This window comes from Nerophis lumbriciformis, linkage group LG18, assembly GCF_033978685.3.
Source record: "Nerophis lumbriciformis linkage group LG18, RoL_Nlum_v2.1, whole genome shotgun sequence".
NCBI classification, from domain to species: Eukaryota; Metazoa; Chordata; class Actinopteri; order Syngnathiformes; family Syngnathidae; genus Nerophis; species Nerophis lumbriciformis.
The window spans coordinates 24,587,501-24,602,567 of NC_084565.2; the positions used below are offsets into that span (position 1 = coordinate 24,587,501).

Sequence of the window (15,067 nt, forward strand, 5' to 3'; positions counted from 1 at the left end):
AATTTTAAAGCATTTTATTTCATAAAAACACACACGGTCATAGCTAGACATATTTAACACTATAAACATTGGATCAGTTTAGTAATTATTTAATATTAAATTACTTTCACAGCCTATTTAATGCAGGTTTACATTTGATGTGTGTTGCAGATTTGAATGGAGACAAAATAATACAATAATAATGGCTCTCTACGATATACCGTTGATACAAGATGTTGCTCCCAGCTGTGGGCTTACCTGTTAAAGCATGTTTTCATTGGTTATTTGTTTAAATGCTCTTACAAGAACATGAATCCAGAAAGTATTCACAGCGTTTCACTTTTTCCACATTTAACAGTAACAGCCTTATTCCAAAATGGAATAAATTCCATTTTGTCCTCATAATTCCACACAGAATACCCCATAATGACAATGTAAAAACTTTTTTTTTCTTAGTTTTTTTTTTTTTTTTAGAAATTTTAGCAAATGTATTAAAAAATAAAAGCCTAGGAAATTATGTGTACGTAAGTATTCAAAGCCTTTGACATGAAGCTCAAACATAAGCTCAGGGGCATCCTGTTTCAACTGATCATCCTTGAGATATTCCTACATACAGCTTAATTGGTAAATTCAGTTGGTTAAGGTAGAGATGCACACCCCAATATGTAGACATCCTGGATAAAAACCTGCTTCAGAGCTCTCTTGAGGTCAGACTGGGGCGACGGTTTATCTTTCAGGAGGACAACGACCCTAAGCACACAGCCAAGACATCAAAGGATTGGCTGCAGGACAACTCTGTAAATGTCCTTGAGTGGCCCAGCCAGAGCCCAGAATTGCATTCGACTAAACATCTCTGGAGAGATCTGAAAATGGCTGCGCACCAATGTTTCCCATCCAACCTGATGGAACTTGAGAGGTGCTGCAAATAGGAATAGGCAAAACTGCCCGAAAATAGGTATGCCAAGCTTGTGGCATTGTATTCTACAAGACTTGAGGCTGTAATTGCTGCCAAAAGTCCATCAACAAATTATTGAGCAAAAGTTGTGAATACTTATGTACATGTGATTTCTTAGTTTTTTATTTTCATTTAATTTGCAGCAGTTAAAAAAAAAACTTTCATATTGTCATTATAGGGTATTATGTGTAAAATTGTACAAATACCCAAAAAAGTGGAGGTATAGTGTATCCATTAGCCACAGTATCGATACACCGAAATGGTGCTTGGGGCGGCGAAGAACGTCGCTGTGTTGCATGTTTACCTGTAGCTGTGAAGAGCCGTCAACATCATGTGGGTGGAGTCGAGTGAGTGGATGAAGTTTGGTGGGAAGGCGTTCTTCTGTTTCATCGTGTCCGGCTTTCTGAGACGTACAACCAAAGACAAATATATGAACATGTGTCATACTTGAGTTTGCCGTTCCTATTTTTGTATTAGTTTGGGTCCACGTGCTGAAAGAAAGGATTTTCACCATAGTGCTGATGATATCAACCATTACCATTAGTTTGGTATCCACATACTGCATGAGCAAATAAAAGAAGATATATATATATATATATATATATATACACATATACAGTATATATATATATATATACACATATACAGTATATATATATATATATACACACACACATATACAGTATATAAATGATAAATAAATGGGTTGTACTTGTATAGCGCTTTTCTACCTTCAAGGTACTCAAAGCGCTTTGACACTACTTCCACATTTACCCATTCACACACACATTCACACACTGATGGAGGGAGCTGCCATGCAAGGCGCTAACCAGCACCCATCAGGAGCAAGGGTGAAGTGTCTTGCTCAGGACACAACGGACATGACGAGGTTGGTACTAGGTGGGGATTGAACCAGGGACCTTCGGGTCGCGCACGGCCATTCTTCCACTGCGCCACGCCGTCCCATATGTATATATAAATATATATCTCCATATATATATATATATATATATATATATATATATATATATATATATATATATATATATATATATATATATATATATATATATATATATATATTTATTTTTGACAACGAGCCTATACATTTAAATACATTAACTTAAGCAAATTGAAATAAGAAATGTACATGTTCTAAATTTAAAAATTATTAAATATTCACACTTTGATTTGTGTACTGTAATTTACTTGCATGTCATTTGTTGATATAGAATGTGTTTTCTTTTAAGTCTTGACATGTCTTCAAATGAATTGTAATTACATTACGGGGGTAAAACAAAAAGACACAGAATCCAAAATGTAATTAATTGGACGCATAATTAACAGCAGTCAAACTACGGGCAGTAAAACAAGAAGAAAACATTAAGTCGGTTTTTCTATTTACATATTTTGGAGTTATTCTTTGGAAGTTTGTGACCATTAATAAAGAGTTAAAGGTGTGTAATACAGGTGTGTAACCTAGACCTTGGTTAGGTCTATCCTAAATTAACCAGAGTGTATCAATACTTTGGTATATATAGTGTATATATTACATATATCGTGGAAATGGAGCTCCTTCAGCAATGATGCATTGCATGACAGCAAATATTCTGAAATACAGTATATGCAACCCACCCACTTTCAAGCTTGAGTTTCAACATTGATGCTGCGCTGTAGCACTATGCATTAGATGTCAAGACAATAAGGATGTGAGAGGAGGCAGCCGTCAGTCCTTGTCATCTTTTTCTCCAGAGTGCTCATTCCATCTTGCCTTCTCTACTGTCTGCTTGAGACCTGCATTCACCTTTATCATCCTTCTTTGGTGTCAACAAACACATCACTCTTACATCCCTAAGGTCAGATATCATCTATTGAGATGAACTGACACTCAGGACGTGCAGACCTCCATACATGAAAAACAGACCAGCATCACCCTTCGCAAACACTTATCTACTGCATACATCTGATTTTTCTCATTAAGACTCATGGATGTATCATATAAATTGGTGCAGCTCAATACATTATTTAATATCTTGGAAAAGTTAATTTGATTCAGTAGCTCAACTCAATTCAAATAACCATCCATCTATAACCCCAAATACAGTATCGTAAAATTTTAAAAACTGACAAAAGTTGAATATTGTAAAATACAGGTTTGTGCTTAAATTAGCAAATTAATAGCAACAGTGTTCTATGTCTCTAATTAAAACACGCCACTCGCAGTCCCTTAGCGTCAATGACCCGACCAAGCAAACATTGAACAGTTAAATTCCACGACTTATGGGCCAGGTCCAAAACGCTACTTGATATATATGCAGTTAAATTGTCATTTTGCCTGAGTTCCCGCACGCAAGAAGAGGTCCAGGTTTCCCTGTCCAGAAGTCGCACAACCTCGACGATCCATAGTTTGGATGGCCATCTCTGTGCAACCAAAATCAGTAACAGGACCTGCTCCCTAACCCTGGCCAGAATGGGGGATATTAGGCTGAGGGGGGTAACCAAAAACAACAACACATTTGACCCCAGTAAGTGCATCGAGGTTAAACAGGGAGAATTGGTACCTATTGCTACAGAGCATCAATGGTGTTCAGCAGTCTGACAGTTTCCGGAAAGAAGCTATTTCTCAATCTGGTGGTCCTACTCTGGATGCTCTGCAACGGGTTTGTAGGGTTGGTGAAATCCTTGGTGATGGAGAGCCTTATTTCTGCATCTGTTTATGAAGATGTCTGTGGTGCTGGGAAGGCTGCTGCAGACTATTCTTTAAGCAGCTTTCATCACTCCATGCAGTGCCTTCCTCTCTTCAGCCATGCTGCTACTGTGCCACACATGCTGATGCTTAGGGTGCGCTACACCACATATACAAGTTCCTAGGGACGGAACTCACTAGTCCAGCATGCCGCAGATTCCTAAGGAAGTAGAGACTTGTGCGCCTTCTTGAGCAGACAGGAGGTCTTGTGGCTCCAAATGAGGTCCATGGATAGATGAACCATAAAATACCTTAAGCTGGAGACTATTTATACATCAGTTGCTCCTATATGCAAGGTAGAAATGGAGTGTCTGTCCTTTCTGGAGAATACCACCGCCTCTTCTGTCTTTTTTTTACATTGTGCTTTTGCACCAATGCACCAGATGTTCTAACTACGTTGTGTACTGGACTCATTGTTGTCTGTGATTCGTCCCACAACTGCTGTGTCTTCACAATATGACAGCTGGGGTGTTTAGCAGTGCAGTCATAGGTCAGCAGTGTGAAGCAGAGGGGCCTCAGGCACACATCCCTAAGGGGAGCCAGTATTGACGGTGGGGGAAAAAAAGACACTGTTGTAGATCCTGAAAGTTGGTCAGGATGACCAGAGCCCAGTTCCCCAATGTTTCCAGCTTTTTTGCTCTCCAGGTGGGTGAGGGTTGTGTGGACCACTGATGAGATGGGGTCACCATGAATTGATTTACGTGGACCCCGACTTAAACAAGTTGAAAAACGTATTCGGGTGTTACCATTTAGTGGTTAATTGTACGGAATATGTACTGTACTGTGCAATCTACTAATAAAAGTTTCAATCAATCAATCAAAACCAACTTTTGTTGACATACAGTAAATATAGAGACCAACTCTGCCTATTTTCCGCGATTGGGGGTCTCGGTCAAACCGGTAAAGCTGTAGTCCAGCAATTTGGAAACCGGAGTCTGTCATGCAGTCGTTAAACCACATTTCCCATTCTCTTGAAACACAGTCTCAGGCCTAATAAGCCAATTTTGTTATGAGTAAACATTGGCTTGGAATAGTGACTGGATCGGTGGTACAGATCTCATTCCACAGGGCGAGATTTGGAGTTCCTGAGTCCATCTGCTTTTCCATTCCTTCCGGGATGTCTGCTTGATAGGAGTGTCAATTAATTTAAAACACAAACAGACTAAGCTCTGTGTATGACCCCTGTAAGATGGATGGAATCCACTTTGCTTGGCAGAGGAATATTGGGGGAGGCTGACACTGACCGGCATTTAAGATAAAGATTATATTGTAGAGGTTCAGTTAGCCCCAATTTACCAATCTTATGAATCTCCAATTTAGAGCAGCCCTTGGTAGGATGCTCGTACAGTGACAGCTCATCTCACTTATATAAACTGGTAAAACTGAAGGATACTGTTTTGATTGTAGCTGAGCTGGAGGAAGTCATTTGTCATCATACAGGTCCCTCACGGTCTCTTCTGTAACTTGGGTGCCAGGCCACTGGATGCTTAGCTTGAAAGCAGCCTTTTGCAAACATAATACAGATAGCTGTTTTGTGGGGATACGGCCTGGTGGGCATGGATGGGGTCAGCAGAGAAGGTCATTCATTCCATGTTGAGGATGTCAGAAATGGCGTCACATCTGCATCCTCAACTCCCGGGTCCACATCAAGGAGGTCTTCGAAGAATTTATTGTCCATCATTTCTGCCCAGCTCTTGGTAGTTCACAGAGGTTGGGTGGGGCCTGGGCAGATACGGGTCTTGACCACTGGACACAGCCACTCTGAGCCTGCTTTCCTGGCAGTGAAGCACAGTGAGGACATGACTGCGGTCCGCCAGCTATGCCTAGGCATGTTTAGTGCCCATATAAGCTATGCACATAGGGTGAGGGTCCTTGCCTGAGATGGACGCTCCGTATGAATCAGGGCACAGGCAGGATGCAGCCTCTTTAGTCTTCGAGCTTGGTTCTTTAGTAGAGACCAAAGCTGCCGACATGACACTGGTGGGATGACGGCCCATGCTAGCTTAGCGCACAGAAGTCTATACGTGTTAACAGAACGCCACACATTAAACAATCAAATGCTTACTGAAACCAACGAGGTCACCTTGACAAATAACCTCTCAGCTGTAATGTTACACTCGGCTTAGCTGCACTGATAAATAAATACAAAGTAGCTAAAGAGAGGAAGCCTATCACAACACAGCCGCTGCACCAAGACCAGTGCACAATACAATGTAATAAGAGAAAGCAGCTCGTCTTTGAACAGTTCAACATCTGCCCAATGTTAGTTTGGAACTGCAAAAGGAGCTCAGTGTATTTCCCACATGGTAAGAAAGCGAGAATGATTTGGAAGGAGGGGTATGCCATTGGCATGTCTGTTATCCTGATAGAAATTGTGTCATTGGAAATTTTGTAATGATAGACACTCATGTTGATATTCTATACTGAAACAATACATTTAGTTTAAAAAAGAACTAAACAGCCTAATAATGCACATAATGCTGCTCATCCCACAAATGCTGGTTCCTTTAAGTAGGGTATCATTTAAAACAGAAAAATACAAGCTTGTCATTTGTCTAGCAATGTCTGGAAATAAGCATGACCCGGAAGCATAGCAAACACACATTTCAAAACATTTTTTGTTGTTTTTTAAAGTAGCCTTTTTGTAATCCAAATTTAATGAGCCAACAAAGCAGCAAAGTAAAAAAAACCTTACTGTTTGGTGTCATGGTTGATCGGAATGTTGAGCTGTTGTATGGTGCTCTTCAGCTGGAGGAAAAAAAGAAAGAAATAGTCTTAGGACGTATCCATCATGCTGGTATTAGACTCAAGAACCATGTCATAGCCATGCTGGTGTTGACCTTTGAAATTTTGGTATTACACTACTAAATATATGAAGTCTGAGGTCTTGCTAACAAGCGTTGAAAGCTTTTATTAGTAGATCTCTGTGTTGCAAATGCATCCCTCGAGTTGGTATTTGTGAATCCGAGGAAGAAAAACTCTGACATGCTTGGGCAAAAGTCGTTTGGTACCACCTGTTTTGTTTTGCTTGTATAAAATTATATTCTGCAAATCTAAGACTACATATTTTTCAGAATGTATACATTTGTCTTATAGTCAGATCAGTTTGGTAGCCTACTATTCAAGAATGGCACCAAACTAAGTGGTTCTTGCTTGGTGCACAACAAAAAAAAAACATCTGGCTTTTGCATCCGGCACTAGTTCATTTGCCAACTCAATTTAACGATAACAACAGCAACCTTTTAGAGGCAGTTGTTTCCTCGCGGAAGATATGACGTGCTGAGCTAATCTCCCAAACCTCAAGAGCGCATACGGTCCACGATGCCGAGCCATCTGTGGCATCACAGTGTACCGACCCTTTGGAATCTCGCCAGGGTGGAAACAACAGGCTACTATCAGCATGGAGATACGAGCGGTAAATGCAACGCTGCCATCTCTTCGATGTGAGCTCATTGCTAGTTTGTTTACCCTGACTTGTGTTCCCAAATAAAGATGGGGCATTTGGCACTGACGGAATGTGGCTTTAATGGGAGAGATCGTTTGCAGTTAGATAGTCACATTTACAAAACCCAAAACCAGTGAAGTTGGCACGTTGTGTAGATCGTAAATAAAAACAGAATACAATGATTTGCAAATCCTTTTCAACTTATATTAAATGTAATAGACCGCAAAGACAAGATATTTAATGTTCGAACTGGAAAAATGTATTTTGTGCAAATATTAGTTCACTTGGAATTTGATGCCTGCAACATGTATCAAAAAAGCTGGCACAAGTGGCAAAAAAGACTGAAAAAGTTGAGCAATGCTCATCAAACACTTATTTGGAACATCACACAGGTGTACGGGCTAATTGGGAACAGGTGGGTGCCATGATTGGGTTTAAAAGCAGCTTCCATGAAATGCTCAGTCATTCACAAACAAGGATGGAGCGAGGGTCACCACTTTGTGAACAAATGCGTGAGCAAATTATCCAACAGTTTAAGAACAACATTTCTCAATGAGTTATTGCAAGGAATTTAGGGATTTCACCATCTACGGTCCGTAATATCATCAAAAGCTTCAGAGAATCTGGAGAAACCACTGTACGTAAGCGACATGCCCGTGACCTTGGATCCCTCAGGCGGTACTGCATCAAAAAACGACATCAGTGTGTAAAGGATGTCACCACATTGGCTCAGGAACACTTCTGAAAACCACTGTCAGTAACCACAGTTTTTCGCTCATCTAAGATGGACTGATGCAAAATGGAAAATTGTGCTGTGGTCTGATGAGTCCACATTTCAAATTGTTTTTGGAAACTGTGGACATTGTGTCCTTTGGACTAAAGAGGAAAAGAACCATCCAGATTGTTATAGGCGCAAAGTTCAAAATCCAGCATCTGTGATTTATGGGGGTGTATTAGTGCCCAAGGCATGGGTAACTTACACATCTGTGAAGGCACCATTAATGCTGAAAGGTACATACAAGTTTTGGAGCAACATATGTTGCCATCTGAGCAACATTATCATGGACGCCCCTGCTTATTTCAGCAAAACAATGCCAAGCCATGTGTTACAACAGCGTGGCTTCATAATAAACGAGTGCGGGTACTAGACTGGCCTGCCTGTTGTCCAGACCTGTCTCCCATTGAAAAGTTGTGGCGCAATATGAAGCCTAAAACACCACAGCAGAGACTTCGGACTGTTGAACAACTTAAGCTGTACATCAAGCAAGAATGGGAAATAATTCCACCTGAAAAGCTTAAAAAATTGGTCTCCTCAGTACCCAAATGTTTAATGAGTGTTGTTAAAAGGAAAGGTCATGTAAAACAGTGGTAAAAATTCCCCTGTGCCAACTTTTTGCACTGTGTTGCTGCCATTAAATTCTAAGTTAATGATTATTTGCAAAAAGAAAATATAAGTTTCTCAGTTTGAACATTAAATATCATGTCTTTGTAGTTTATTCAATTGAATATAAGTTGAAAAGGATTTGCAAATTAGTGTATTGTTTTTATTTATGATTTACACAACGTGCCAACTTCACTGGTTTTGGGTTTTGTACATAGTCACCTGACTTTTGTTTGGCATAGAATAAATAGAGCCTTATTTGCTTTCAGTTTCTTAATGTACTAAGCTAATGCTGATGTGAAGCTCCTTTTATTATGTCTCCACTATAGAACAAACACTAAAGCTCATTAAAGTGCACAACTCTCCAGTGAGCTCCTGCAGAGTTTAGCAACCCAACATCTACAAGAATTAAGGATTTTATTCACGTTGACAAGGAGGGTTGTTGGAGGGATGTACGGTCAGTTACTTAAACACTCAAGCCCTGATGATGATTTAATTATTACCCTTGTTGATGTTATTTAAACCAGCATTGACAAAAAGTGCCATACTGGAAATTGGGCCATAAAGGCCTCCAGTAAAAACGATGACAAATTTGACATTTGAAATAGTTCTGTTCACACAGATGGTGTGCTTAATTAATTAATCTTTGTTTGAAAAGTCTCTCTGAGAGGAGTTTTGATTAATTTTGCTGTGCTGTTTTGTCAGTTTAGGCATACAAAGAATGTCAAAATTCTGCATAAAAGATAATTAAAAAAACATATTTATTATTTAGACACACATGTCTATAGACACATGCTAAAATAATAATGTACTAATGCTGTGCAACTAATTTTAGCTGAAATTTAAAAGGGACCTATGATGATTTGTGTTTTTTTCTGACAAACGTTGTTACAATGCTGGATGCTCGTGTTAAAAAATACTGAAGCATCAAATCATAAGGTTCATGCATTTGGGTATGAGCTTGCACAGTTTTGGATACCTCTGCCTGCAGGGTTTTGAAGTCTGGCTATGTTGTGACATCACAGCAAGGTGGACGTACCTATTTGGACATTAAGTAAAGCTACCAGCCAGAGGGGGAGGTGAGTTTGAGGACACACAAGAGAAGGTAGGATGAAGTGTTATTTTCATCTAGGCATAAGAACAATAACACCATCATAGAGAGTGTGCTGACATACTGCATGCGTGTATGGTGTGCCAGCTGCACGGCAGCAGAGAAAAATGCACTTCAGAGGGTCATAAAAACTGCCATGAAGATCACTGGCTGCTCTCTCCCCTCCCTAGATGAACTGTACAGTGCCAGGTGCCTCAAAAAGGCCCAAAACATCATAAGGGACCCATTTCACCCTGGACATAAACTTTTTGAACTGCTGCCGTCAGGCAGGCGATACAGGACAATAAAATGCCGGACAAACAGTCTTAAGAACACTTTTTACCCGAGAGCAATAGTGTCGCTGAACACAAGACGACAATAATGACTGTGCATGTGAGCTGTGTGCTTGCTATTTTTATGTATTTCTATCTATTTATCTATGTTCTTATGGTTTTATGTGTTATGAATTTGCACTAAATTAGTTTTGCTTACAATGTTGTTGTACAATGGCAATAAATATATATTCTATTCTATTCTATCATGCAGGTAGAAGCAGCTTTTTTAATGCAGTTATCTGTATCGATCGGAGAGTGTGCAGGTGTACTTAATGTTGTGACCAAGTTAATCCATATAATATTTATAAAGTACATTTTTGTCTGTGTCTGGAAAAAAATGCTGTTATGTTTGTTTTCAAACTATACAGGGTGTCCAAAAAGTCTCTTTACAATTTTAAGAATTTAATACAAAGGAAGTTGCCAAGATTTGTTACCTAGATTTGTTCTTATGCAATCAGTGGCTGTCAGTTGTTGTTTTTTTTATACCTGATTTTATACACCTCTATTTGGGCACCACTAGTTCAGAATCAAAATGACATTTATTGGCCAAGTATGTACCACACAAGGAATTTGGTACTGGCACATCAAGACGGTAGTCGATTTCTTGCTATGTTCGCTGCAGCATAGCCTAATCAATGGTGGCAAATTAATTACTTTCAACCAACCATTTTCCAGCAAGATGGTGCACCACTACATTGGGGACTGTTCGTCAGTTCCTCAATCAAACATTCCCACACTGGTGGATTGGAAGAGATAGCCATGGCCACCACATTCACCAGATATCACTCCCTTGGACTCCTTTTTAAGGAGTTATTTGAAAAATGTTGTATATCGAACAAAGATACAGGAAATTACTGACTTGAAGCAAAGGATTTCTGATGCCATTGCCACCATTGATGAGGCAACGCAACAACGAACATGGCAAGAAATTGAGTACCGTCTTGATGTGCTTTGTGCAACTATGGTGCCCATATAGAGGTGTATTTAATGAGGTAAAAAAAAGAACCTTGACGATCACTGATTACATCAGAACAAATCTAGGTAACAAATCTTGTAAACTGCCTTTGTAATATTTTTTTGAAATTGTAAAGAGATTTTATGGACAACCTGTAAATTTAACAGTGTACATTTTAGAAGATAAATCAAGATACTAGAGGGTGAGGCATGTCTTCATTTGCAATCTGGGAACAAATGTACAAACAAACCTCTGGTAGAAAACGGTTTGTTCATGTGACCATGGAGCAAAATGTACGCAAAATGTACACCAAAGTACATCAAATGCATATTATCTAGACCATAAGTACCACTTCAGCACTGGTCAAAAAGGCACATAAAAGACTCCACTTCCTTTGTGTACTGTGGAGGAACAAACTTAAAGATAAACTACAGGTATCGGGCCACTGTAGTCAGTGCTGACGAACTGCGTAACTGTGTGGTTTGCTGCCTGCTCTGCTGTAGACTGGAATGCCCTGCAGCGGATTACCAGGACAGCGGAGGAGATTATCGGCCGCCGTCTGCCCTCCCTAGAGGACATTGCTCGATCTCGCCACCTCGAAAGAAGAAATACAATACTAGCACATACGTAACTCTCACCCTGGTTAGCACTTGTCCAACCTGCTGCCATGAGACTTAGACTTAGACTTAGAAAATCTTTACTGTCCCCGAGGGGCAATTTGGTTTGCAGCAGTAGTCATTAAAAACAAGGTTTAACAGTAAAAACGAGGTACAACAGTAAAAACAAGGTACAACAGTAAAAAATAGGTACAACATTAAAAACAAGGTACAACAGTAAAAACAAGGTACAAATACATAAAATACATACAATATACAAACCATCATGAAGACATTGAGCTAAAAACTAAAAACATTCGTAATACAATAAAAACTAATCATCACACGTCGCTTCCCACTAAAGTGACTGCATAGCAGCTAAGCTTTTATAAGAAGCTCATTTATAAAGTCAACAGCTGAGGGAACAAAGGATCTTATGTGTCTGTTGTTTTTGGCCTTTCTATTACTAGGGGCGTACCTGCATCCTGAGGGCAAGAGTCTAAACTCTGAGAAGAGAGGGTGCTGAGGGTTGACCAGAATGACCTTTGCCTTCTGGATGACTCTGGCCTGATAGATCTGGTTTAGGGGGTTTAAGGTAGTGCCTGTTGTCTTTTGGCACACCTTGATTATACCACCTAGTCTGTTTTTATTGGTCACACTGAGGTTACCAAACCAGGAAGTGATAGAATAAGTTAAAATAGACTCGATACAAGATGAATAGAACATCCTCATCAGTGTCCTATCAACCTGAAAGCCCCTCAGTCTCCTCAAGAAAAACAGCCTCTGATTGGCCTTCTTGAAATACGGTCAGTGTTGGCATCAAAGGTCAATGTATTGTCTAAAATTGTGCCTAGATACTTGTATTCACGGACTATCTTAACAGCAGAGCCATTAATGAGAATGGGTGCTTTGGCAGGGGGATCACGGCGAAAGTCAATGTACATCTCCTTCGTTTTATCGCCATTAAGCTCCAGGTACAAATCATCGCACCATTTGATGAGGTTCTCCAGAACAGGACCGTGGTCTGACTCTTTGTCCTGCAGGAGGCGGACTATGACCGAGTCGTCGGCAAACTTAATGATGTACCTTGACTGAAGTGTGCTCTGACAGTCATTTGACAGACAGTGTGCTATTAACACGGGTCCTCTGTGATCTTGAGGTGAGAAAGTCCACCGGCCAGCATATAGTACCAAAGTCAATATTGGACATATTCAGCAGTCTACGAGCCAGAATGTGTGGCTGCATGCAGTCGAACGCAGATGAAAAATCCACAAAGCATAAGCGTGCATGTGTTTTATTTCCATCTAGATGCCCAACAACAAGGTGTAGTAATGTTGCTATGGCATAATCCACACCTTTCCTGAGCTGATAAGCAAACTGTCGTGGGTCAATTGCATCCTAGGTCATGACCATTAAACTCTGCTTCACTATTTTCTCAAAGCTTTTCATCACCAGGGAGGTCAATGCCACAGGGCGGTAGTCATTCAGCACCCTTGGTGATGGGACCTTTGCAACAGGTACTATAAGGGACTCCTTCCATAATTTGGGGACACAGTTCTGTGATAAAGACAGTTGGACGATGTGAGAGAAAATGCCACATAAAAACAGACCACATTCTTTAAGTAGTTTACCACTAATGCAGTCAGGCCCCTGGCTTTTCCTCACATCTGTCTGCTCAAATGTTCTCCAGACATCCATTTCATTAATCTGAATCTGACTGCTCACAGGGGCACCTCTGAATTCAGATAGTTCATTACTGAAATCATGGGAATCAAATCTCAAATAGAACTGGTTTAACTCATCTGCTAGTACAGAATCAGGCTTGTGGGGGTTAGACAGACCTTTTTTGGAGTCTTGCATTCAAACCATGGACTTAATTCCCCTCCAAACAGAGCGTGAACTACCATTTTTTTAGTTCTTCCTCTACCTTATCTTTATACTGTAGCTTGGCCATTTTCATCTCTTTTTTGACCATCTTGTGAGCTTCTCTTTGTTTTCCAAAATCACCCTGATAAAAAGCCAACTTTTTCAAGTTTAAGGAATTTTTAAGGGATTTGCTAATCCATGGCTTATTATTTGGGTATACTTTAATTATCTTCCTAGGGATAGTCATTTCCTCACAAAATGTAATATAACTTGTCACAGTGTCACTCGGTTCGTTCAAGTCCTTACAAGAGTCTTTAAAAACATCCCAATTGGTGCTGTCATAGCAACCATTTAGTTCACGAATAGAGCCTTCGGTCCACACAGCCACCTCCTTGCACTCCACTTTTCCTCTCTTGAAGGCTGGTTTATACACAGGGGCCAGAATGATGCTGTTGTGATCAGATGAGACTAATGGTGCTAGTCCGTAGGATTTGTAAGCGCCTTTTATGGTGCCATAGCACAGGTCCAGAATTGTTCCATGCCTAGTTGGGCAGGTTACATACTGGTAAAAGTGACCTAGGGACTTTTTAAGGCTACATGAATTAAAATCTCCCAATAGAAAATGGGGGGCTTCGGGGCTGATACTTTGAAGACGGTGCACAGGAAGAGATTTTGGTTGCACAAGAGCAGGACAAAGAGAGCTAAAAACAGTTTTTACCCGAGGGGCATTAGGATATTGAATCCGTCCCAATAGTTTAGGCCTACACTGTTTTTCACTGTTGCACTGTTTGTACTGGTATCCATGTATTTATTTTTAACATGTTATTTATTGTCGTTTGTCTTGTATTTCAACTGCACCAAACAGACTTGTCATGTTTGATAACAATAAAGTGTTATTTTCTATTCGAAATGTAGATCCTCATATTCTCATTGAATGACGACGTGTACCGACCTTGGACTAACCGCACTCAGTGACGAAACACACTCAAATAAATATCGGGCTTATTGCTACCGTAGACAGCACAACACTTCTAGTTCAACTTTTATTCATATTCATTACACTTACTTTTGTTATCTGCTGTCCTGACAAGATGCCTACCTGGTGCGTGTTGGCAACTGTTGTGAAATTGGTGTGTCAAAACTGGCGTGTATAGTCACTATTGAACTTTTTTCCGGGGTGCGCCAAACTGGGAGCATGATTACGAAATAATAATTGCCATTTTTTGGACACGTCACAAAGATGATTACAAAATAATCGGCTCTTTTAGGCCTGGCCACTTACACCAGGTAAAAATATGACTATGGGACAAAGTACGTCCCTCGACAGCACAATAGGGAACACATACTTTTGTTTCTTAATACAGGACAATTCTGTTTCTCAAAGGATTATTGGCAACCGTTATGGACATAAACAAACAGTTAACAGCATCTGGATTACACAATTTTTTTCACATGTTTTGGCCAAAAATGTGTGTGATCGATCGATTGGAGCACCACGAGATGCATCTTTTTCTCATCTTGTCTTGATGCATCTACGCAAAGTACTGTACGTGACATGGACATATTCGCGCCATCATTGACATCAACAAAGTCGATGAATCGTCTCAGCCCCAGTCACGGTACGCATGTGTTATTCCGTCAAAATATTTAACGCTATTAAATAACGAAATTAGTTACTGCCATTATGTTATCTTCGACAGCCCGATTATTTATATCCCA

General features: G+C 40.1%; 1 protein-coding gene across 1 annotated transcript in view; it reads right to left on the reverse strand.

The window, feature by feature from the left end:
- The window catches only part of polrmt (polymerase (RNA) mitochondrial (DNA directed)), a 100,284-nt gene that overhangs the window by 25,865 nt on the left and 59,352 nt on the right, over positions 1 to 15,067 (reverse strand). The window contains exons 16-17 of the mRNA XM_061977883.1: positions 6,376 to 6,428; positions 1,239 to 1,337 (exon numbers count right to left, since the gene is read on the reverse strand). Of these exons, the coding sequence (XP_061833867.1) occupies positions 1,239 to 1,337; positions 6,376 to 6,428 (152 nt within the window). The remainder of the gene's footprint in view (positions 1 to 1,238; positions 1,338 to 6,375; positions 6,429 to 15,067) is intronic.